Source organism: Brachycentrus maculatus, unplaced genomic scaffold (genome assembly GCF_059751285.1).
Source record: "Brachycentrus maculatus isolate JH-2025_06_01 unplaced genomic scaffold, ASM5975128v1 h1tg000269l, whole genome shotgun sequence".
NCBI classification, from domain to species: Eukaryota; Metazoa; Arthropoda; class Insecta; order Trichoptera; family Brachycentridae; genus Brachycentrus; species Brachycentrus maculatus.
The window spans coordinates 1,404,343-1,430,469 of record NW_028281020.1 but is presented as its reverse complement, the minus strand read 5'-3'; the positions used below and the strand labels follow the sequence as shown (position 1 = coordinate 1,430,469).

General features: G+C 30.6%; 1 protein-coding gene across 1 annotated transcript in view; it reads left to right on the top strand.

Moving 5' to 3' along the window:
* The window catches only part of LOC148305565 (inactive rhomboid protein 2-like), a 262,551-nt gene that overhangs the window by 139,305 nt on the left and 97,119 nt on the right, over positions 1–26,127 (top strand). The window contains exon 5 of the mRNA XM_088266450.1: positions 16,078–16,632. Coding sequence (XP_088122576.1) covers positions 16,078–16,632 — 555 coding nt within the window. The remainder of the gene's footprint in view (positions 1–16,077; positions 16,633–26,127) is intronic.

Below are 26,127 nucleotides of genomic sequence, written 5' to 3'. Positions count from 1 at the left end.
AAACTTCAAAAAATGAAAATCAGCACAATGACTCAATATTTGGGTTTATCGTGAGAAAAATAATATATTGATATTTCTTTTTATGATGACTCTTTTCCTACCACGTTTTCCACATCTCCAGTTTGTCAGTTCGTTTTCATTACAAAACATTTTGAAAATTAAATAAAAACTAGAACAATTACTTCACATTTGGGTTTTCCGTGAAAACGATAATAAATTGATATTTCTTTTTCTTTCTATACATTTTTTAAATGTACTTGTAAACATTTTTTGTCCTTTTTGAGACATCAGCAGATTCTGTAGTAACTTTGGTTCTTAACATGAATTTCCATTACAACTTTCACTAACTTCAAAGTTTTCCATTGAAAATTGTTTCCTTAAGATATTCACAGTTTTCCTATTTCCACCAGCTGCTATTCTTCATACTTAGTCTATTGATTTATTCAGAACATTCTCTAACAACTTATAAAATTAACTATGAAATAAAACCTTTCTTACGGCGTAGGTACTTATTCTTTAATTGTTCCTTGAGACAAATGGTTCACACTTCTAGTCGCGGCATTTGCAAGCGGTTAATGTTGCACGAATTGAGTACTTTTTTCCAATAAAGTACTCATTTTGTTTAATGATTCGCTTTGATTGGCCAACACTATTACAAGTGACATAACTCTTTATATAAATTTGATAAGAGGTCATTACATATCCATAACTTAGTGTAGATAAATCCAATTTTTGAAAAATAAAATTTTATTTGGAAACAGAATATGCGAGAGAAGATACCGTAGAACGGGGCTACTTGAACATTGATGTGTTACTTGAGCCCAGTACAAAAACATATTTTGATCGTGATATCGATCGAAGTATCGTGACAATAAATGTCACCTGTCAGGGAAATAATGAATCATGTCAATACGTTCATTATTGTAGACCAAATACAGATTTTTTTGTACTGGGCTCAAGTAACACATCAAAGTTCAAGTATGCAATTGACAAAAATTTATGAGGCAATAGGGTATAAATATCTATCAGGTTTAGTGGTAAAAAATAAGGCAAATAAATAAACTATGTGACAATCTTGATTGATATAAAATATTGAATCTATTGTGTCTATTGTATTGTTTCTAGGGATTAACTTCATTCCTTTATTATTTACTATTTATATTATCGCATTCACTATTATTTTGAAAGGTAAATTTTTAAACGTAATATACTTTAAATCTTTGTACAAACCAGGTAGGATTTTTTATGCAACTAATTAATATTTAAGAAAAAAAAACATAAAAAAGTAGTTATACAAATCAAACGGGCGAACCACCGTACGATCAGTTTTATCGCAGCAGTCGACGATTGATTGTTGCTAGGAAAGTGAATCTTTAGATATTATCTTCATATTAGCAATTAGAGAACAAAAGAGGAATAATTTTTTTTGGATTTTTTTCGTATGTGTAAATCACGTAAACGTAAATGTGTAAATCAACAAGGGACAGTATCAAAAATGTAGGAACGAGAAAATCGATTTCCCTCCAAATCCGCTGATGTTCTGTTTTGAACCTTCGAATTGAATCTGCCTGCAAATATTTATTTCAATGAAAATATGGCTAGCGAATTTTCCAGCTCGCCGCAAAATCTTCGACGCCGACCTCATATTCAATGAACGCCGTGGATTTTATTTGAAGATTGGTGCAGCGTTGCCAAAATTTCAGCTGAGCAGTATTCCTCGACACGTTTTCAGGCCGTTTATGTCGCTCGACGTTGCCAATTCTCCCTTATGCACTCACCCGTTCAGTGTACAACATCCTACCGAGATTATGCATCTGTGAAATATTTGAGAGGAATGCAGAATGCACCATTGCACGTTCGTGTACCCGGAGCCCCATTACTATAACATATGCAGAACAATACACAATTTCCATCGGAATATTTCATATTTCTTTGCGCAAAAGCTTCTCACTGAGGAACCGTTTAAGTGTTTTGTTACATACTGCTTAATTTATTGGCTTACGTGACGAATATGATACTTCACAGGACTCGTCGGGGTTAAGTTCAGTATTTGTATACTTATAATATTTTTAAAGAAAATAACGCCTAATAATAAATAAAAATACGATATTTACATATAAAACAAAAATTATCGGTCAGTTACAGTTTCCTGTATATACAATGCCAAATATGCTTAGTAATTAAAAATAAAGTACACGAAAATAAGATACGTTAAGTTTGTAAAATAGTTACAGCTAAACTAAATTATGATAATTAATTGTAAAAAAAATGGAATCAACATTCGGACAAAAAAAAAGTTGTATTTACTCAGTTGTAATTACGGCAAAATTATTATGAATACATGTTTATTTATTTCAATGAATATGTTACGTTTTATCTATAATAAGAGTGACAGTTAAGGCGATTAAATTTAGAAAAAAGTAATTTATTGGAGACATTTATTAGACACCGTAAAAAGTTTATATTAGCAATGTTAGTGTTACGTGAAAACTTCCCCAATTTTCGTCTTATGATGTGTTCGCAGACCGCGTTACGTGAGGGAATTTGTCCTTTATGACATGAGATAAACATTTGATCACCCTTAATCAAAGAAGCCAATTATAGTAATTATTAAACGTAGGTACCTAGTTTCAAATGTAATTACTTTTGATACATAAATCAACGTCTTTAAGGCACATTAATTATCATTAAGCGTCAGAATTAATTATATTACGACTTGCTTGCTGTATTTACGATATAAACTGCTTGTTGCAGAGCCATTTAAAATGTCTCCGAATCATTAATCAACGGATTGGATTATGAAAACATGAAATCGCACGAAAAAGAAATAAAAAGAATTGTATTTTATCTATCGCTAGAAAATAATATGTACATACGAACTTATTTGACGAATGCTTAAAAAATACTTTTCAGATTCAATTACATTCTGGTTATTATTAACACGACTTTGTTTTAGTCCAAATGTTTTTTTTTTAATGAAGACTATTGAAATAATAGTGAAATGTATGAAATTATTGTACATATATAAAGTGTGGTCCAACCATAACGCACGATATTTTATTTATTGTTTCGGAATTCACTTTGTGGTAAAACAAGATGAAATCGTAAAAGAAAAACACTTGTTTTTTACCACTTGAGTTTATTTTATTATGACGACTAGTTTAAAATGTCTATATTTATATTATACAGCTTATATTTAGACTTGAAGATGGAAGCATAGCTTCCGAAACTAGTTGTCATAATAAAATAAACTCAAGTGGTAATAAACAAGTGTTTTTCTTTTACAATAACGCATGATGTTAATTGTGAATGACGCCTTTAGTTCAAAGTTTTATCAAACTTTATTTTACATTTTTTTGTTTCAGTCTTTGACAAATTCAACCACGGTTATTCAAAAACAAAATGGGGCGATCAATTTTACGTCACATTGAATTTGTTTTTAAACTGCAGCTGTCTAGTTCACAAATGTCAAATATGATTGACGTACGACGCCATTTGCAAAAATTATAATATCTTCCGATAGGGTGATGCCACCCTGGAGAATTCTTGAATTCTTTGGTATTCATCTAGATGTCTTTCGAAGAAGATCCATGGCGATTACCTAGTTTTCATAATATGATAAAAAAATAAGCAAAACGTCATCTACTGAAATGTTTTTTCGCACTTCTTAAGATCATCAATATGTAATATCTTTTTTTATTTTTTTTTTTAAATTTATTTATTTTATGTATTAATTTTAAATCAAACACAGATTGTTTGAGTGTACTAAGTTGTTTTTATTAACAAAAATACATTAAAAATTAATATTGTGACAATTGTTTCGCCTTATTAGGGCATTATCAAACGAATGTCATTCGTACTTACATTAATTTTTTATGTGTTTTTGTTAGTAAAAGACAACTAAGTAGATTAAAAAAAATCTGTGTTTGATTTAAAATTAATACGGAAATTAAAATGGAGTTCTAAAAATAAAAGCCAAATCAATAAATAATGAAATATGACTGTGTTCTTGCGCTTGAATAAACACTTACGTTTTAATTTTGTCCCTTAATTTACCTGTTGTGTGACGCTGGCGACCTCCACTCTGTTCTTAATAACGCGGAATCGTTTTACTCGTATTTATATCAAATTTATTATGTTAATTAAGGACCCGGCTATTATGTATTCAGGTTTGCTTTACATTGGTAATTTATCAAATATGGCGGCCTTGGCACGGCGAAAAGTTACGCAAGAGAAAACAACCCTTAAATTACCGTAATAAGATATTTAAAGCGCCACGGCAAAGAGATTCTGAACTAACTCCGAAGGAATTATCATTTTTAAACATAATATATCTTCAAAATGCCTTCTTACTATTCTTTATCTTTTCATCCCTGTAAAATGGCACATAGGACACTGGATCAGATAATTTTACTAGTAAATTTACTTATTTACTATGTACAGACAGAATTCATATTAATGGTGAGCTTTTAACAATTTTAATGTAATCTCGAAAACTTTTAAAAAGAACGCAACTACAAGACACAAAAAGTGGCTGGGTGGGTCTTTGTAAAAAAACATATAAATTATGTTTATGAATGTGTAAATGATGAAAGTACAGGGTGGCGCATAATTAATCACCTATCGTAAGATGTTGTAACTTTTGCAAGTGGCGTCGTGTGACATTGGGTTAGGTGACGATCCAATTTTTATATACACATACATATAATAATAATATATTTTTATTCCAGCTTGACTTAGTGATAGGTGCAATACTTAGTTAGCCATATATGTTTTACAATTTTTTTTTTACATAAACAATGAAATATTAATATAAATATTGTATTTATATATATATATATATATATATATATATATATATATATATATATATATATATATATATATATATATATATATATATATATATATATATATATATATATATATATATTTATATATATATATACATATATATATATATATACATATATATATATATATATATATATATATATATATATATATATATATATACATATATATATATATGTATATATATATATATATATATATATATATATATATATATATATATATATATATATATATATATATATATATATATATATATATATATATATATATATATATATATATATATATAAATATGTATTTTATTATTATAATATTTAAAAATAAACAGTCTTAATAGTTAAAATATAAGTGTTCTTGGTTTAATTTCAAGCAGTATAAAATAATAACGATCGACATTAAAGTTTATCGCTCCAAAGTTGGGTTATCTTCTGTAGGTAAAGGTAATTAGTCCAATAAAAGTTGGATATCTTGAATACATACCTACAGCGGTAAGAGATATGACGAAACTTTGGAAGTTGTTGTTTGGGGAAGGATGTACAAACCTACAAGTTATATAATATAAATATTTCAATATTTTAATAAGCATCCAGTTACCGACGTAATTAATACGAGCACAACAAGCTCTTTGCTCACAGTTGTTGATGGGAAATGTATCCGTTTAAATTTATTCAAGTTCACAAGGCAAACAATTAATAATCCTTGTTATTATATTGATCCTGTATCGTTTATTGATTCGGCGTCAAGGCATAGATCTCAAGCGTTCAAATCACAACGAGCTCGGTCGCGCTGAAGGCTAGACGTTTGTTCACGCTAAATTCTTTTTTAGAATGTATATTTTGAAAAAGAAATATTTTTTAAACTCCTTACCTTTCAATAATCATATATTTATTTTGAAGAAAAACAAAACAAACAATAACAAAATTGTGGTATAAGAAAAAAAAACAATTACTTGAAATGTAACTTGGATTAAGAGAAAATTAAACTTTTCAAATACTGGACCTTAGCGTTTTGGAGATTCTCATATTTTTTTTTCAAAGAAGAACATAATATATCAAGATTGGATTGTCCCTTTGATTATATATATATATATACGACTGGGTACAATTTTTTTGATTGTGAAATATTGCAGATTTTGAACCATTTTTAATTTTGTTTTCGTCGAATGTCCCCAAGACTTAATTATATCTTAAGGCTTAATATCTTAGTATGTGTACAAACTATCTTAGTATCTAGTCTTTGCATATTTATTATATTTATAAATTGACCATTCTTTGTTTTGACATCTAATCTAGATAAATGAATCAGGCGTACAATGTCTAGTATAATAAATCTGTACTCCGTTAATTGCGAAGGCGCATTATTTTATACAAGTCTGAAGTTAATGACGCACTTTTCCACATTGACCTATTTTCTTCCCCAATCATCTTCTCAGGTTTCCTTTCAGTCCCTCCATTCTTCATCCAGCCTTCCTACATTCTTCAACTCAATTCTGAATTATGGAATCCATTAGGGGGGAAACAATTATCGTAAAAGTAATCAACAGATTTTTCAATTTTCGCCGTTTCCCATCGTATGTTTTGCTCATTAATTTGTTAGGGAAGTGATTTATTTATGGGGTAGAAAGCGCATATCACACACGCTGGTAATTTTTTATTTTTTACTATAAATTTACAACACTTTGAGTGTGTCCAAATACTTGTTCACAAATCTGTGTTTTCTCTAATTAGGAGTTTTTTTTACATCTCAACATAGATCAATAACATCTCAAGAAGAATATGGATGTCTGGGCATTTATGGGGCTTACGACCGTCATAGGCTAGTTTAAGTGATCACTTTACACACGTGTTACATTCACCAATTCTACCCACGATTGACAACCACACTACTGAAATTCTTGAAACTTCTAAGTAAGTTGATTTATTTCGAAACAAACTGTTTGAATCAACTAGAATTTAACTGAAGACATCTACGATGAGATGAGAGAAGCTTTTTGTTAAGCAGAAACTCTTTCATTTGTATGTGACGTCCGAATCTTCTATTATATTCACATAATCGAGAAACGCTAGAAAACACTCTTTACCTTTTTATTTTTAGATTATAATTTGACCAATTTATTTATTTACAATATTTTGAGTGTATCCACTTACTTGTTTAAAAATCTAGATTACCTCCAAAAAGTCATATTTGATTTTTTTTCTGTATCTAATATTGATGTTTTTTTTATTCAACGTAACTGAATGCAGTAATTTTTTTTATCCGTAACACGGTTTGGCATGTACATGTTACATATTTTGTTTCCAGAGCTTGTTTAAAGTGTGTTGAATAATTGAAGAGGTAATTAACATTTTGGCTGAAGGCTCTAGTCGTTGGTTTCATCCGACGCAAGTCTGTTTCATGCTGAATTTATTACAAGTGAATGTGTTCATTCGGTCAATTCAGTTTAAGGGCGGATTTCGCGTGTTTTTGATCCACAGGTAATCATGGAGACATGAAAATTTGATGAATGTTTTTTAAAAAGTGATTTGATATTTTGCTCAGTGTAAATTTGGGGTTTATTTTTGCAAACATTGAAGTTAGTTTTGGTTTCCTGTAGAAACAAATGAAACATTAGACGATGTCTGAATACACAAATAAAGTAAGGTTAGATTAATGAATATTTTTATTTTTCTATTCTTTAAAATTTAAGGCATATAAAGGTAAATAATAAGATTTTTTTAATTTTTTTTTGGTCTAGTGTTGAACAAACATTTAAAAAAAACTTTCAAAATCATTATAAAATATTGGAATTAGTTGCGTTCTTGTGAATTGCAGAAACGACTCAAATAAAATTGTATATTTACAGACTTCCAGATTTAAATTTGTATCTTTTCGTTCTTTTCTAAATGTAAATTAGGTTGTGACCTTTCCCGCGTTTTTTTATGATTTCCGTTTATTGTTTTATTATACAGGAAGGGTAACACGCCCTCGCTTTTATGAACTTACATAAGGTATGCTTCCTATTATTGTCTATGTATAATACATATTGGGTCCTTTTATCGTTATTAAATATATATTTTCTCTTACATTATGTAGTTAACGGAATAATATTGCGATACGAAAAAATCGCAGTATTTCAAAGTTATTATATATATAGTAACATGACTTATGGTGATAACGTTTTAACGACTTTTTAAAAACTCACAGTTCAAAAATTATCTACAACAGATTTAATAATAATTGATCGTTATGTTGTATATTTTTCACATTTTTATTAATAAACACTCTCCTTTATCGTTCATCTTTCACATGGTGGAATACCACTTAAAAAAACGTAAACATTACTTAAAGTGAACGTTGAATAATAAGGAAAGTGTTTTATTACCATACCATAAAGTTAAAAATGCTTTCAAAATATAAAATATTAAGAGAATAGGATTAAAAAAGATGCAATTAAGAAATAAACGAAAAAGGTAAAATTAAACTATTTAGAGAAATATAAAATGCAAACAATAAATGGGGAGGCGACAGCCAAGTTGACTTAGTCCACAGAGTGCATATTGAGAACTGTGTCCATTCTGCTCTAGCTCATGATTTATGGTTATATTTTCATGATTTATGGTGTAATAGGGTGGTACAAGAGTCTACGCGTCCAACATTTTAAAAGCACTATGCTTACAGAGGTAATTGGAATAATTATCGGTAGGCATTATTGTACGCCATTTTCAATTTATTACTGGTGAAAGTTTTTCACAATTGAGAAGTATTCATAAATATCGAGTATGCTAGGGATAAGAGGATCCTCTGCATTGGGATAATCTTGCCAAAAAAGAGTGCGCTAGAACATTAAAACAGTAGAAGAAGTCCGCGACCACCTAAGGGACCACGAACCAATTCAATTGCATAATAAATTTTATTCATTATTTTGAGTCAGTTAAAATCTTACCCAAAGATTAATATTATCAAATACTTATTTTGAACAACTGTATCCACATAAATAACATTATATGGCTTTGTTTGTCAATATATATATATATATATATATATATATATATATATATATATATATATATATATATATATATATATATATATATATATATATGTATATATATATATATATATATATATATATATATATATATATATATATATATGTATATATATATATATATATATATATATATATATATATATATATATATATATATATATATATATATATATATATATATATATATATATAAATATATATTCAGAAATTAATTCTCGTTGAATAAAATGGTATGAAAGTTTCCTTCATTGTTTCAACAGTGTATTGAATTTTGTTTTGTCACTTGTATTTCACAATAAAATATTTTCCTTTTGATGATAAGGTGTTGAGAGCAACATCGACTTATTCTCGCAGTAAAACTTGTTCATTAAAAGCAAAGCTCTCATTGGGTGGGGTATTTCATACTTTACAGTGTTAAGTTTTTGAAAATTTGGCAAATATTGGCCTTTTATAATATTATTTGAGAAATCCTACCCTAAATGAAGATATTGTTTTTAAGTCAAGTTTTACTTGTTAAATACCGGTATTTCTTAAAATATTTTGTGACACGTGTTTCAATGCATCCCGCGTAATAAACACCGTGCTTGAAAACCGTGGTATTTGAAAATGATGCGGAATGCATCGAAATACGTGTCGCAATGGATTTTGAGAAATACTGGTTAAACTAACAAATTTAAACTTATATTAAAAATGGTTAGATTTTACCACAAAATGCCCGCCGAATTAATGAATGAATAAAGATTTTGTTAAGTGTATAAAAATGTCTTTAATGTATGTTTATTATGAAAAACGTAAAGACTTATTTATAAGCCCAATTTCGATGTTTTGGTTTTCAGGAGATACCGTCGCTATTTTGTACAATTTTCGGAATGGTACAAATGCGTGTACCGACAGTTAGTAAAATTAAATGTAAATAGCAGTGAAACAAAACGCACTGCGTTCGCAATGGAGTAGTTAGTTAGTGCACTTTGTAGTGTGGATTACGTTGATTCATTTCCTTTTGATTGATAGAGTCCGATGACGAACGCGCGAGTAAATTCCCGCCATTTTGTCATGCAGGCGCTTTTCGAACTGTAGCACAAAATGGCGTCCCGTCCGAGTGACTGATTGGTCAATTTTTCAACTGCCGAAATGGCGGCCGTGATATATGGGACTTGGGATACTGGAATTGTTTTTGACGCTGTAAAACGAGAGGCAAATGGTTGTTGTACTTTTTATCACTGTTGTCATTTTAGTTAACGGTGACACATTTATGTAGCGATATTGTTCGAGTGTTTTATAAGAAGTGATGGATGGTTTTAATGCGCATAATGCATTAGAGCTGCAATTGTTGTATTTGTTGAATGTACCGAAACGCATTTTTGACTTCCCCAAAGGGAAATTATGATGTTCCGAAAATATTTTTATTGTTTTTTCACTATTTTTACTCCCTTACATACTATTTTAATCCGCTAAAAAAGATTTTAGGTTTGCGTGTCACAATAGTAAATAGTAATAGTGCCTTAATAGTAAATTTGTTTTTAGAACGTTTGTTATACACACATTAATTATTTATATTAATGTTAGTATATTTTAGGGTATTGGAAACATAATAAAAATCATTATTCATTTGTCATCAATTTAAAAATAAACATTAAAACCATAATTTAAATATGAAAAAATAAATAAACTTCAAAACGTTCTATAAATAACTTCAAAACGGAGTTAAAGTTCAAAAACATATTTTTTTAACAAACTTCTTGATTTTTTAATAAATTTTAGTTCTTGAAGTCACATGTGCAGTAAATCCTGTAATTTTTCTTTTTAAATATCGAAATATAAAAAGTTCTAGCTCACATTATTGTTACTGCTTTCTAAATTCTGTATTGAAGGGGTCTGGAGCTTTTTGACATTAATTTTTTTATATAACTTATAAATATATTTTTTTGAAATACTCCTGTTTCATAGTTATAAGTTAATAGTTATTTTTGAATTTGCTGAGTTTATGCAAGTAATATTTTCAGATAATTTCGCATTTCCAGTTCATATTTCAAAAACTAACATGATACATCCAACTCTCTGACTTGAATAACACGTAAAATGTGATTAATAATAAAAATTAAAAAAAAAAACTTTATATCATGATATATTAAAGTCGATTTGCATGTAATTAGTTAAGTATAATCGATTAAAGAATGCGTAAATGCATTAAGTTAAGTCGCTTGTAAAAGTGCAGCGTCATTAGGAACGTATTCGTTTCCTGAAAGTTTCCGATTGCAGCTTATAACGAACCGGATTACCGGAACTCCCCCTCTGATCTCTGTTTCCTAATCGGATGTTCAACTTAGGGAATTACCCTTTCAGTACTAACGACGATCTTGCAAGTTTTCTTGCAATCTAAGACTTTGAAATTTGAAATTATATTTTACCTATTTATTTTTGAAACGGTGTAATTTATATTTGAAGTGTCTCTTTGCTGTCATTTGCTTAAATCTTCAATTTGTATATTGTTTTAAATAATTTCAAAGTTAACATTATTGCGAATTTGATGTTTTTTTGCTATTTTTTTTATAGTTAACACATATGGCCAATCAAAAAGAAATGTAATTTTTAGTTCATAATGTTATTTTTGTTTTAAATTTTTGGTGGGAATAGAGTTTGAATACAAATTTATGTTATATTTTACTTTATTAATAAATAAACGTTACTGCCTCTGAATCGACCATTTTAGTACATTAAATTTTAGGTTTTATTTGATAGAAACTTCTATCTATAATAACTTTTGGGTCATAGTGACCACACTTGGCGCCTGCGCACTATTGTCCTCCTTTATTTCGTTATAATATTAGAATAATAATTACTATTTCTGTTACTTTGTCCTACATATATATTTATTTATTTAAACAAATTACATGCATTAGTCACATAAAATATTTACAATGAGTAAATTTCCACTACTCATTTTGGGACATGGGATTAAGTTCAGAAAGTAACAAATAAGAGCAAAATGTAAAATATAAATAAAAGGTACAATTAAAAGGCACATAAAAAACATAAGTTAAGAAGCATGTTTAATGGAAAAAATAAGAACAAATAACACATAACTAACAAAAATATCTTTCCAAAAAGTAATTTTTCAATTTTGTATTGTATCGGGTTATGGTCCTGTGGTAAGTGTCGCGGACTCTTGAGTCAGAGTTTCTTGGTTCGAATCCACTCTACCACAATTTGATACCTATTTCTAATAATGAGCCCCTTAGGCTCACAGAAATAGTAGGAATTGAAGTATTTTTGTTAATATGTAATAAAAACACAAATATTTATCTTTTAAATGATTTTGTTATTATTATTTTGAATCCCTGACTGGGTTATATTTTATGTTCTATTTAAATATACTTAATCACAACGGGTTGATTTGTAAATACATTCTTTCCATTTAAAGAGTCTTCCAATCCTTCTTCGGTTAATTTCAAAAGTTCTTAGGTGATTTTCAATAGAAAACGTACAATGTTTACGCGCTTCAATACTCTGCACTTTCTTATTCAGGTCTTAATCCATTTGAACCGATAGTGGAATAACGATATATCTGCGGCTTATCTCCCTGACATGGAAAAGTGTAAACTGTCGCAAGGGAGCGGCTACGCCCGGTTCGGGTGACGTCACACTTGCTTCATAATATTGCCTCCTCTGTGTTTACACGAGCCCGAGTAAATAGTTCTCCTGTGTTCTTTTCTATTTGTTTCTTGCTTCCGATACACAGCGCCGGCCGGAAGCCTCCGCCATTCCTCGATATTGGTTCCATTCCTTTTTTTACATTTCCCGCACATTTATTTCTTTTATTATTGTTTCACGATGTCACTGAAAAAAAATCCCACTGATTGTCACTATTCTGCAGACGAGTATTTCATTTTGGCTGTATCATTAAAAATAACGGTGATTCTACTTCATTTCTTAAGAATGCTCTCCATTTTTTTTAAATCTCTTTTTTTTCTATTCATTAACTTTATTTCGCACAAAATTATTATTGAACCACTGCATCATACTCTTTTCATCAGAAATTACTCGAAGACGTAAGTTATTGTTTTCCTGTTTGCTAATCAAAACCATGTCGATTCGCGATATAATTCGGAAAGCTATGGATTTTTCCTAAAATAATATTTCTAAAAAGGATTTTCTAATCATATCCACACCTAGTAGAACGAACGCCTCGAAATATATCCAGGCGTGCCTCGACTTTTGAACGTTCTACATTCGTATAATTTGCTATTTTATAAATCCTCAAAACGTTATTAATCATTGTTACACGTACACAATCAAGAAACAACATTTTTTTTTGTATTTTGTATTTTTGTTACCATTTCGGATGAATATGATTGCTATTGAATGCGCGCGTCTCATGTACGAAGAAAAAAAAATGATCAGTCTAATTAAGTACATAGGAAAGAAAAAATAATCCTTATTTAAAAAGATATTGTTTTTCCGAACGCCTTATTAAGAAAATAAGTAAATTCAATTCAATCATGCTAGATTGAAATTGAAAATAACTCCATCATATGTTTTTTTTTACGTTACTGTTCTTTCGAAAATTTAAATTCTCATGCATATTTACCCAAACTCGATTCTTTTTCAAATCAGTTTATATCGCAACGCAATTTGATTACGATTGAGCCTTGGGTCGTGTTGATTTTTTCAGTAGCTGAAATTTTTACTCGGTTTGATCATGTCGTAATAATTTTCGTCGGAATCCACAAAGTAGATACAACTTTTCATATAAGGATGAGTAATTTTCCTAGTGCCCTAGTATTTACATTATCCTAGAAGAGGATCAATTAGGAAGCTATGCTAGGATCCACATATCAACATGAACCCGTTCCCCAGGGAATTTAATCCAATTGACGCGGAGAAATTACCTTTTGTGATAATAATTGTCGCCTTGAAGGGGTGGTAGAATAGGAATAACTTCATATGTCGCATTAATTCACGCTTGTGTAAAGGCAAAACATTAGTCAGGAGAACCTCCCCCGGCTCGGAGGGTTGGAAATTACTATCTAACCGCAACGATCTAAATTTACATTGAAACAAGCTTTTTTCCCACGTAGAGAAAGCTTCTACCGTTTCGTTACAATTTTTCATGAGATGGAATTTCAGAGAAGGGTTTATTCGAAACCTAAAAATCACGAATTTTCGCCAAATTTAAATACGCTTTTTCTCAGAAATAATAGTTTCGTAGATTTAATTACAGACATCGCTAACAAAGTATGATTGATTTTTTTAAAATATACAATTGGAAAATTTCTGAGTAAAGATTTTTGACAGAGTTGTAACAATTGTAAAATGTAATGCTAAGTTGACATATGTATAATTGTAATGTTAGGATATATACATGTGTGGAGTAAATACATATCGATAATATATAAAAAAATATATACAAAATACTGTTTTATGGTTGTCATAAAATAAATTCTTTATCCAAATAGCATATTTGGAGCATTAAATAGTGAATTTTCATATCTTTTGACTATTCAATATTTATCGGCTTGCTTACGTCATCAAGCCTGTGCAAGTGGTGGATAAATCGTTCTGATATAGCTATTTAGACTTTTAAACCTATCTCTGCAGAAGAGCAGTTATCCCTCTGTACATGGAAAAAGGTTCTAGGGAGGAGTGTAGGAATCACTGAGTTATTAGTCTTCCGAGCGTTGTTGGTAAGATGTATGGAAGGATATTGATCGAGAGGGTTAGAACCACAACGAATGAGAAAATGTGTTCAAAGTGAAAGGATGCTCAGAGTGCTTTTATGAATGGATGAGAATGTGCGGATCAAATTTTTGCTTTGCGCAATGACAGAAAAGTTTCTTGTAAAAAATACGAAACTCTTTTGTGCATTTGTAGATTTGAAAAAGCGTGCAATCGAGTTGATGAAATGAAGTTGTGGACGACGTTATCTGATTCTGGAGAACAACAGTCAACTTATCCAAGGCATTGCGTCCTACATTAAACAAGAATGTTTAATGTCACCATAACTATTTAGCTACGCACGTCACTAACTGTACCCATATATGCACTTACGAGTACGTCCATACTCTGTTACACGTACGTCACACCAAGAAAGTTCTATTTCATTTCGGGAACAATACATAAACGTATTAAATTTTGAAAGAACTCCATACAAATATGTATTTTATGCCTACTCCCGAATGTCAAACAATGTGAAGCACAAAGTCACAAACAATATAATATGCATGTACTCGTGAAGCATGTCATAAAGTCTCTTTGCAAACTGAGATGAGATCATGTTAGATAAGGGATGGTGGCACCCTTAAATAAGTTTCGCGAGAATGTCGCGAGTTATTATTTACTTCTAAATAAGTTTTGATGTATATATTTAGAATTGTAAACGCGACATGCAAAAATATCAGACACGTAAATGTGTTTAAACTTGAAATGTGTTTGAACTTTGAACAAAAATTAAAATTGAATAAACCTACACGTTCTCTGGACAAGCACGTGAAAATATATGTATATTTTATATGAACGGTGTTTCTTTACCTCTTTTTACCTTTTAAATAAACCAATATTTAGATTATAGTTATTTACATTTCTTTATTAATATACACGATAAATTACATCTTAAAAATGCGTATTTCCACTGTTTACGTATAGCCTGTGTTTAGCTGAAATACATATATGCTTTACTTAAATATATATATAATTTTTAAAAAAAGATTATTTTTTAAAAGGTTTTAAAATGCGGCAGTAACAATACGTGAAAATATTGAGTAAATATAAATACAATAATATTTTTGATTTGACTTAACGTTTTGGCATTAACTTCGTAACCTTGCATCATTGTTTATGATTGAATTAACTTTAATATTACATATAAACTAAATATAATAAAATGATATTTAGTGTTATATCCCTTTAGATAGGAGGATTTCTCTCCAGAAACTAGAAAGGTTCATTTGAATTTCATTTTTTCCAAATATTATTTTCTTAACTACGTGAATTGAATATCTAAAAATACATTTCAAAAGCATTAAATTGATGTCTCTAATTAAAAGAAAAAAATATCATGTCGACATATTTTTTAAAATTAAGGACAGGTCTTCTTAAAAGTAATTGAATTAATTGTCATATGATTTAATGCTGGTCTAATAAGCTCCATACAATTTATGTTAGACACTAATTTTTTTTTCTCTTCTTTTCAGGCGTCCTGTGACGTCCCTCGGCAACAACATGTCACAAAGCGGAAACCAATCGAGTAGCGGAAATTCTACAGTCGAGCGTCAATCTACTCCGGCGCAACTTCCGGCCCCAGCCTCCCATCCACCGCCCATGTCTTCTCCGCTCCCGACGCAGCAGATGACTTCGCAGCAACAGCAGCAGCAGCAACAACAACAGCAGCAACAGGCTAGCAACCAACAACAGCAGATGATGCAGCAGCAGGCCAGCAACCAGCAGCAACAGATGATGCAACAGCAGATGATGCAACAGCAACAGCAGATGATGCAGCAACAGATGATACAAGCCACTCCCCCCGCGTCTCCGCCGGCTGACGTCACTCCCAGGTTGGGGAGGACCATGTCTAGAAAGGAACAAGTCAGAAACTTCGTGAAGAGGGAGACTGCTCTCTTCTTCGGGGTGGAAGAAGAGCACCAAGACGAAGAGCAGGAACTGTGGAGGGAGAGAAGGATCAGGCTGGCGCAGAGGAGATATGGACCACTTCGAGTAGACAACGACAACGACGTAGAAATCAGATACAGGTAAGAGGCATTAAACTTAATTTAAGCATTAAATTAGGAGGCATTAAAAAACGCGTTTTAAATATTGTATATTATGTCAACCTTCGTAGTGTAATGGTCAGCATGCTCGTCTACCGTACTAGAAGTCCCGGACTCTATTACCAGGTAGGGGTTAAATAATTTTAAGTAATTTTCACTCTAATATTTATTCAATATTACCCTAGACTGGTACCTGAAGGCGAGGGCTGATCACCTTTCTTTCATGTCATCAAGGTCAAGACAATACTGCATTTATATGATGCAGTGCCCTATGCACCATCGGGTGCGGATAAGGGTTCGAAGAAGAAGTGTATTATTGTAATATTTAAATTTTACATAACTATACAATATTTGCATGGTGTCAAAATGCAAAAAAAAAATATATATATATATACCTATATACGCACGGTATGTTTAAGGAATAACCAACATAATATTTTCTTAAAACATGTTTTACTCAACAAAAAATGATGGCGCAGTGTGAATTTCCCACTTATCCACTTCTTTTAAGACATAATTTTGCAATAATAGTAAATATTTATTTTAAAAAAACATAAGAAAAAACATGGAAAAATATCATTGACATGGAACAATATTGCTATTTAATATTCATAACCAAAATAAAAATTGTCAAATTACGGATGGTAAATTTTCAAGATCACAAATTCAACGCTGAACTACGAGTAACTGAACCATAAACACGCCGACGGTAAATTGAAAATTTTGAAAACACGATTTTTTAACCCCTCATACTTTTAAATCAAAACCTCCATTTTTATTGGTTGTTCCAAAAATGTACACGTCATCTCAAGTCTTTGAGTTATGGCTCCTAAGCAACGGGCCATATTAACTGGGTTCTTGTTATACGTATTTACTATGGACCACTTTATGTTAGGTGTCCCACTTACGCCAACGAAGGGATGATCCTTATTTAGGCAGCCTATAATATTTTACTTTATCGTAGGCGTAAAATATTAAGATGTACATCTACGTATTCCTTATTCATGCGTATGTTTATAAGGGATCAAACAAGACTCGCGTCAGTGTATTAAAATAAATATATGTATTTTTTGATGGCCGAAAACAGCTTATGCGCAAAATACGTAACGCAAAATGTTACCACTTGCTTTCAGGGAATAACTTGGTACTCTTTTCTTTTCTTTTTTTTTCTACTTATTGTTACGATTTTTATAAAATAACAGCATCTTTATAATTGTACTGCTCTAAGGGGGCGAATAGTGGTTCTTTACCAAAATTCTGAAGTTTTACTAGAGTTTTTTTTATCCAAAAATAAGTGGTTGACACAAATACTGTGTGTAGGATGGTACAACTTCACCAAGAATAAGAACGTGATCGGACGCGGTGTCTTATGCCTTGCTGGGTACAGATAGAGGTGTTCCTAGTATAATATATCAGTCACAGGTACAAATACTATGATACGTCACGAGATACTTGTATGGAGCTGTAATACGTACAATATACTAGCCACCAGCCACTAGTCAAATCTCACAAATCTGTTTCAAACGAATATAACCAGCGATAGCACTGTCACTCATAAAACAAAACTAATTTTAGCTTATCAATGACTTGCCGGTCAGTTGTTTTGCATTGTATATTGTAAAGCTATCTCTTTCTTAGTCTATTGGATTATTAGATACAAATTATGAACATAGGCAAATATACATGTCGATGTAAGTAATGGCATGGTAAATATAGCTCGGCTCAGGACTCACCGGGTTCGGACATACGCGGAGATGCGAAGTATCACAGGTATTCCGATATCAAATAATTTAGCGTACCGCGGCGGCGCATAGTAGGAGATACGAGGAGCATGAACCAGAGTCTGGTTAGCAGACTAGTATCTGGTAACAGGTAACGTATCCTAGTATCTTGACATGGTGATATCGGTAATATGGATATCGCTAGTAGCAGTCTAAACACACCACTAGGTACAGATAGGGGTCAGAAAAACTTTTGTTTTTGGTGAACAGGATAATATATTGTATTATTCTTCATATTCTCATTATTCTGCTCCAATCAACCAAGGTTGGTAATCATTGTGCTAATTTTCACTTGAAATATACCATACATGGTTTATTTTGACTGATTTTCATTTCTACAAATCATCGTGGATTTTTTTTTTGTCTGGAGCCCCTCACAACTGCTATTTTATCCAAAAATAAGTTTATATTACAGTAGAACCATTTTCTCTATCTCTCGAGTTTTCAAACCAGTATATACGTTTTCTTCCTAACTGCGTTTACCTTAAACATTGCTTCGTAATCTTATACGTATAATTTCGTGTTTTCCCTTATAGAATAGCCGAAGTACTAACGTTTTATTTTCTTTCAGTCATAAAACATTTTGCTGCTAACTCTCTCAACCCATGATATTTTGAGCATCCTTCAGTACTGCCACGTTTCAAATAATTCAATCTTCTTTATGGTGGCTTGTATGAGGTTTTTTTTTAATTTTACATTGTGTAAGCCTTGAGTTACTAATCTCTAGAGGTATAGTCCGTTATCAATGCTAAAGATGCCTAATTTTAGCATTGCATAATTTAACTACAAGCTGTACATTTTTCTTCAAAAACCGAGATTCGTGTACAAGTACATGTCAAGTCACTGGATCTTGAGGATTTGTACTTCCAAAATGTCCCAAATTAGCATTTGTTTTGCGAGTTATTTAGGGATATTCAGAAAAAAACTTTTGCTGTCAGAAGATATACATAAATCTATAGGCTTTGGACAAGTTTCCAGAAAAGTCAAAAAAAGCTGTGGTAGCTTTTCTCTTGGCTAGGTAAAGTGTACAAACTTTCTTGCGTATAATGAACGTAATTTAAAAAGTATGCAAAATAACGAGGGATTTGTGGGGACTTATTTTTAAAATAATAATGCACACACACACACACACACAGACACAAATAAATACTATATATTTGTGTAACGAGTTACCTCTCTTATACAGCAGCATACTGTTCGTTTTAGAGAAAGTTCTTTAATCCATTTATTATTTACTAAACAATCTATTTATTATACTATGAAATAATTAAATTACACTTTTCATACGCAACCTTCTGCATAACATACTGTAGGTCTCTTCTTCTTTGTATTGAAAAAACTCTAGACTTTCAAATTCTTGTTGAAAAAACTATTCATTGGTTAAAAGTATTCTCCTCAAATACGAGACCTTTGTTGTCAAGCGAAGATGCTTTTAATTAAAACTTTTTAGAGCACAGTTTATCATTGTAGGTACCTACCCTAGATCTCTTTTAATAAGATCAGACTTATCTTCAGACCATTTTATTTAGTGCATTTTTTCTGTCACGGGATCTTTCATTCATTCGAATAGATTTTATTATTATTACAAGTAATAATTTAAGAAAATTAATTTAAGAAAAACAGTTGGAAAAAGACTTCTTTTACGTAACGTTATACGATATAAGGATGTTATTTTCATAATAAAACTTCTTTGGTTGATAATTTTAAAATACTATTTTCAATGCTCTTCAAATTTTTAGTCCATTTTTAAGTTATTTAAAAAGTTTCAAATCGCACTTCTTATTTTGGAATGTAACTTATGTTAATTGTATTTTAACATCAATGACGCATTTTGGGGTTTTTTTGGTAGTATTATTCTAAATTTGTTTCTTATAATACCACTTATTATAATCTTTTCATGAAATAAACAAAAATAATAAGCACAGTACGACAAAATAAAACACATCCATGTAAAAAACAACCTTCTAATGTATACGTTAATTATCTATCCAATTTGGTTTCCTGTAAATCTTTTTTCGGTTTTTTATTTATTTATTTATGGTGTAACTCAGATTCTTATCTCCGGATATTCCATTTTACTTAGTACTTAAATAATAATGTCTAATAAATGTTTGTATGACAAAATAAAATACATTCATGTACTCCAAAGTATCCGGTCATTATCTATCCAATTTTATTCCTGTAAGATTCATTCCGTTGTTTTGAAATTTTATTCATTTAAAATGTAACTCAGATTCTCATTTCATTAATTGATTCGGTAGTCCATTTGTGGTAAAATCTATCCATTTTTAATTAACGTTTTACTTAGTAAATGATGCGGAATGTATCAAAACACGTGTCACAGTAGATTTTAAGAAATAGTGCTATTTACTAAGTAAAACATAAATTACAAATCAGATTCTCATCTCTGGGTACTCAATTTTACTTAGTACCTAAATAATTATGTCTAATAAATGTGTGACAAAATAAAACACATCCATGTACTTTGAAAATATCTGCTCATTTTCTATGTAGTTTTATTTCCTGTAAATCTCATTCCGTTGAAAAAATATATTTATTCAAAATGTAGCACAGATTCATCTCTGGACATTCTATTTCACTTAGTACCTAAATGATAATGTGTGACAGTAAATGTGTGTATATCAAATATTCGATACCGTGTTCGGTGTGCGCAGCTTTTGATTTACGCCGCTAGGTTCCGACCGGATGGCGGTGATGCGAGCCAGGCGGGAAATTAACATTTCAAGTTCCTAATGAAAGTTTGCAACAAACGTTAAAGATATCTATCTATCTTTGATGGGCTGTGGTACGTATGGCACACCAGACTTTCGATTCAGCTGGGTCGGATTAACCGGGAGGCTAATATCAGGAATATTCTTCATTGTATTTCGAAAATTAGTGAAAAAAAAACGACAAAATGACTGAGAAAGTATGTTTGGCGAATGTGAGCGGGAAAACAGAACGAAGATGGCCGAAAAAGACTTAGTATGATCAGATAAATCAAAAAATAAAATGTGGTGGTGTCAAAAATCTGCGTAATCGGAGGGCATGTATGACTTAATGTATGGATTTGAAGGAAGCTAGGAGTGTATGTCAGGACAAAAAGGTGTGGCGTTTCATCCTTGCTGCCTACCCATTGGGGAAAACGGCGTGATGGTAACATTAAAAAAATATCAATTCGATTATCCTGTAAATTCACTCAAAATCAATTACGGTTAATCGAGAGTCTATTGTATTTATGCTGCGGGACACTATGGACACTAAACATGAATAATGGCGCCAAAATTCGCCATTTTGAAATGTGGGACACCATCTTGAAATGTGTTGCCAGAGCGTTGACACGTAAAATCTTTTGATCTTTAAAATGCGGTCTAAGCGGGCGACGACTCTGTCCCGTGAATTTGAAATTAGGCCTTCACCGCTACCTTTTGTGTGTAATTCAAATTTTTACCGTCTGAAAACTTTATTAAACCATGTTGATGCGGTGGATTTAAGAATTTATTTTTATAACATTTTTCATTGTGTATATCTCAGAACGGTAGGTATCCACAGATTTATATAAATCCTTTACAAGTCAATAATATTACTTATAATTTTTTTTTAATAATGACTTCAAAAAAGGTTATTAAGATCAAGCATTGAGCCTTACTATGGATAAATTATTAATTGATTCGGCATTAAATTTGTGGGATGACATATTGATTTAATAAAAAAACGCTTATACGTACAAATAATACATGCTTTAACAAAATACGTCACCATTATTATCCATGTTTCCTTTTACAAGAAGTCCCGTACCCTTACCCCCCCCCCTCTATTTATCACCCTACCAACCTCTGAGTAAAAAAAACTTGTTAATTTTAACAATCACCTGTCGATGCAAACAACTTTAGTTTTTGAAATATATTTAATGAAATATATAATGAAATAAACTCAATAAGTGGTGGCACTATACAAGTGTTTCATTTAAAAAAAATAATCGACATGTTACTATGTTATCCTGTTGTACAGAGATTTCCGGTAGTGCCGAAAATCCGTTCGATATGTGTTTTCGTAAGAACATGGAGTTTAGTTATTGTTTTTGTTAGACGATGATGGTGCGATGTCACCAAAGAATTCTTATTCATTTAAATGGTTTAATATGGCGTAACAAGGACAAGCTCTATTGGTAATTCTGACTATACTCAATAGTCCGCCATTTTATTGCAAGCGTACGGAAATCATAATATATTTATGAAATTCGCATTTTGTTTTCAACTGTGTTCAGTTAGGTTTACGCAGCGATATATAATATAGGTACATAAGCAGACCGAGTTTCTTATTGTTTCTGAATTGTTTTTTTGTCGTATCCTTAAGTAAAAATAGACCCTTTCAATTGATGAATTAGATAAACACACGTATTTTTTCACTCTGTGTTTTTGTCTGTTTGTTAGTTTTCTTTCTTAATTGTACCGCCATCGAACATCCCAATTCTCTGAAATCAAATACAGACTTCCCGCACAATCTCCTCTGCTCTTTCGAATCTCGCTTTGATAAATTCTTCTTTTCCCCCATTTAAGTACCTACCGTCTACTATTCGCGTTCGAAAAAAAGCGAATGGTTTATTTTTATGTTTTGGTATATTGCCAGATAAAAAACTTCTCTTTATTTTAAAAAAAATATAAAATGGAGACGTATTTTTGCTCTCCTGTAAAGTTGGAGTGGGTTAATTCAAATAGAATTATCAATGAAGTCTTAGGTTTTTTTAACACCTTAACATAGATGAAGGAGAATATGGAAATGTGGGTATTTACAGGGCTTACGAAGTGTCATAGGCTGGTTATCACTTTACAGACGTCTGACATTCACTATTCCACTCATGATTGACAACCACACTACTCAAATTTCTGGAAGTCATATATATATATATATATATATATATATATATATATATATATATATATATATATATATATATATATATATATATATATATATATATATATATATATATATGTATATATATATAAATATATATATATATATATATATATATATATATATATATATATATATATATATATATATATATATATATATATATATATATATATATATATATATATATATATATATATATATATATATATATATATATATATATATATATATATATATATATATATATATATATATATATATATATATATATATATATATATATATATATATATATATATATATATATACATATATATATATATATATACATATATATATATATATATATATATATATATATATATACATATATATATATATATATATATATATATATATATATATATATATATATATATATATATATATATATATATATATATATATATATATATATATATATATATATATATATATATATATATATATATATATATATATATATATATATATATATATATATATATATATATATATATATATATATATATATATATATATATATATATACATATATATATATATATGGGCTTCTAAACTAAAGGATGGCTTATTCTGACTAAAGGATTGGCTCCCCATGGACAATTAATTCAGGTGACATAAATATTCTATACGATGACATAAACTTCTTGGCTGCGTCTTGTATTTTTTGAAAGGGTTGCACGCGTAGCACATGCAATTTACATATCAGTATGTCAATTTTCATTAAAAAAAATCATGTTTTAAAATAAGACACATTGATAGAGTTGGTGAATAATGCCCTTTTTCTGTAGAATTAAGTAAAAATGGTCTACTTATAAGTAATAACCCATTGCATATGTCACAAGTGAAATTCAACATGACATACCTATTAGTTTTTAGCTAAAATGTTATAATAAATATCATTGAAACATTTTACCACGTGCATTTAGGTTCACTACACTAGCCTCAGATGGCACAAGTCCTAAAATGTATTTTGAACAAAATTGCGTTAATCGAAAATATTTTATTTAACAAATTTATTTTTATTTATTTATTTTAACTTAATGTACGGAAAAATGTACATTGACAGGCTAATGGCTGGGTAGGAATATCTTTCAACCAAAAATGTTTAAACAATTAAAAAATATATATATTATATTTACATCGGTGCTTCGTCTTGAAACGAAGCATCTATCGTTTTTTTTGTGATCACTAAAGCCAGCCAAATGCCATGTCGTAAGCTCTCAGATGCTCAGACTTCCATCTTTTCTTTTGTTTAAAAAAAAGATGGATGTTTCGTATCAAATTGAGGTACCTTTAATATATAATAGTTATATCATCCATAGGGTGAATAAATCAATGTTCATATTATTTTTTGACATCTCATCAAAGATGAGGAAGAATATGGAAGTCTGGGCATTTACGGGGCTGACGACCATCATAGGCTGGTTTAAGTGATCATTTTAAACACGTGTAACATTCACTAATTCTACCCATTATTGAGATGTCAAAAAATAATATGAAAATAACATTTGTAATTGAAGATAATCCAGATTTTGTGAACAAGTATTTGGACACACTCAAAATATTGTAAATTCATCTTCGTTTAGTAGATAACATCTGTAATTGAAGATAATCCAGATTTTGTGAGTAAGTATTTGGACACACTCTAAATGCTGTAAATCAATGTTCGTTTGAAAAAAATACTCAATTTGTATTAAAGTTTCACGTTTTTATTTATTTCTCGGTTACCAAGCTTGATTCACGTGCAAACTGTGTCAGAAATTCAAACTTCCCCTCAGGTCCTGAGTACCCTCTTCTTCCGGTCATTATTGTGGTCCATAATTGAGCCGTAAATTGGTTTTGGAACCATCCCAGGAAAAACAATTGAAAGTCAACCTAGACAAAGGACCGGTTGATGGAAAACTTATTTTCAGTATTATGGAAAACGGGACGTTAATTGATTTTAAGCCTTTTCAATGTGTCACGTGGAGGGGCTGATGGAGGGGGGAGGGAAAATCTATCTTATTTTGGCAGGTCAACAGAGAATTTCTTAGGAAATAGCGGGGTCTGTCTGGCCCAGTTACTACTTGTTAAGTCTTTGATTGTCTTATTCCTTCGATTCGACTCGCTGAAGTGCGAGTCCCTTTTGAAACGGGCATTCAAGAAGTTTTGATAATTTAGAGTAATTGGGTATTATCGCATTAATTTTATTAGCATATAAATATCTCTGATTCTTTGTCCGCCTCCGTAGTGTCATAGTCTGCATGCTGGGCTACCGTACTGGAGGTCCTGGGTTCGATTCGCAGGAAGGATTAAATAAATAAAAGTGTTTTTTTCATTCACTCATTTTTTACTTATTCAATATAACCCTAGACTGGTACCTGAAGCGGAGGGCTGATCACATTTCCTTCATGTGTTAACGATCAAAATAACACTGCATTTATATGATGCAGTGCCCTATGCACCATTGGGGTGCGAATCAGGGTTTGTAGGAGAGTGTTTAGAAGTGAAGCATGGAGTTGGCAAAACAAGGATGAAAGTAGACTAAGTGCAGTCAAAATCGATCGCTCAGACGAATGTGCGGCAAAACGATGTATTATAGATGTTTGAATGGTGAATTATGTGGAGAAGGGATGTAAGGCATAAGCATTATCGATAAAATTAAGAAATGTGTCTTGAGATGATTTGGACAAGTGGAATGAATGAGTGAGGAATGAACGGTAAAACAAATTTATGAAGTGACGTAATACCC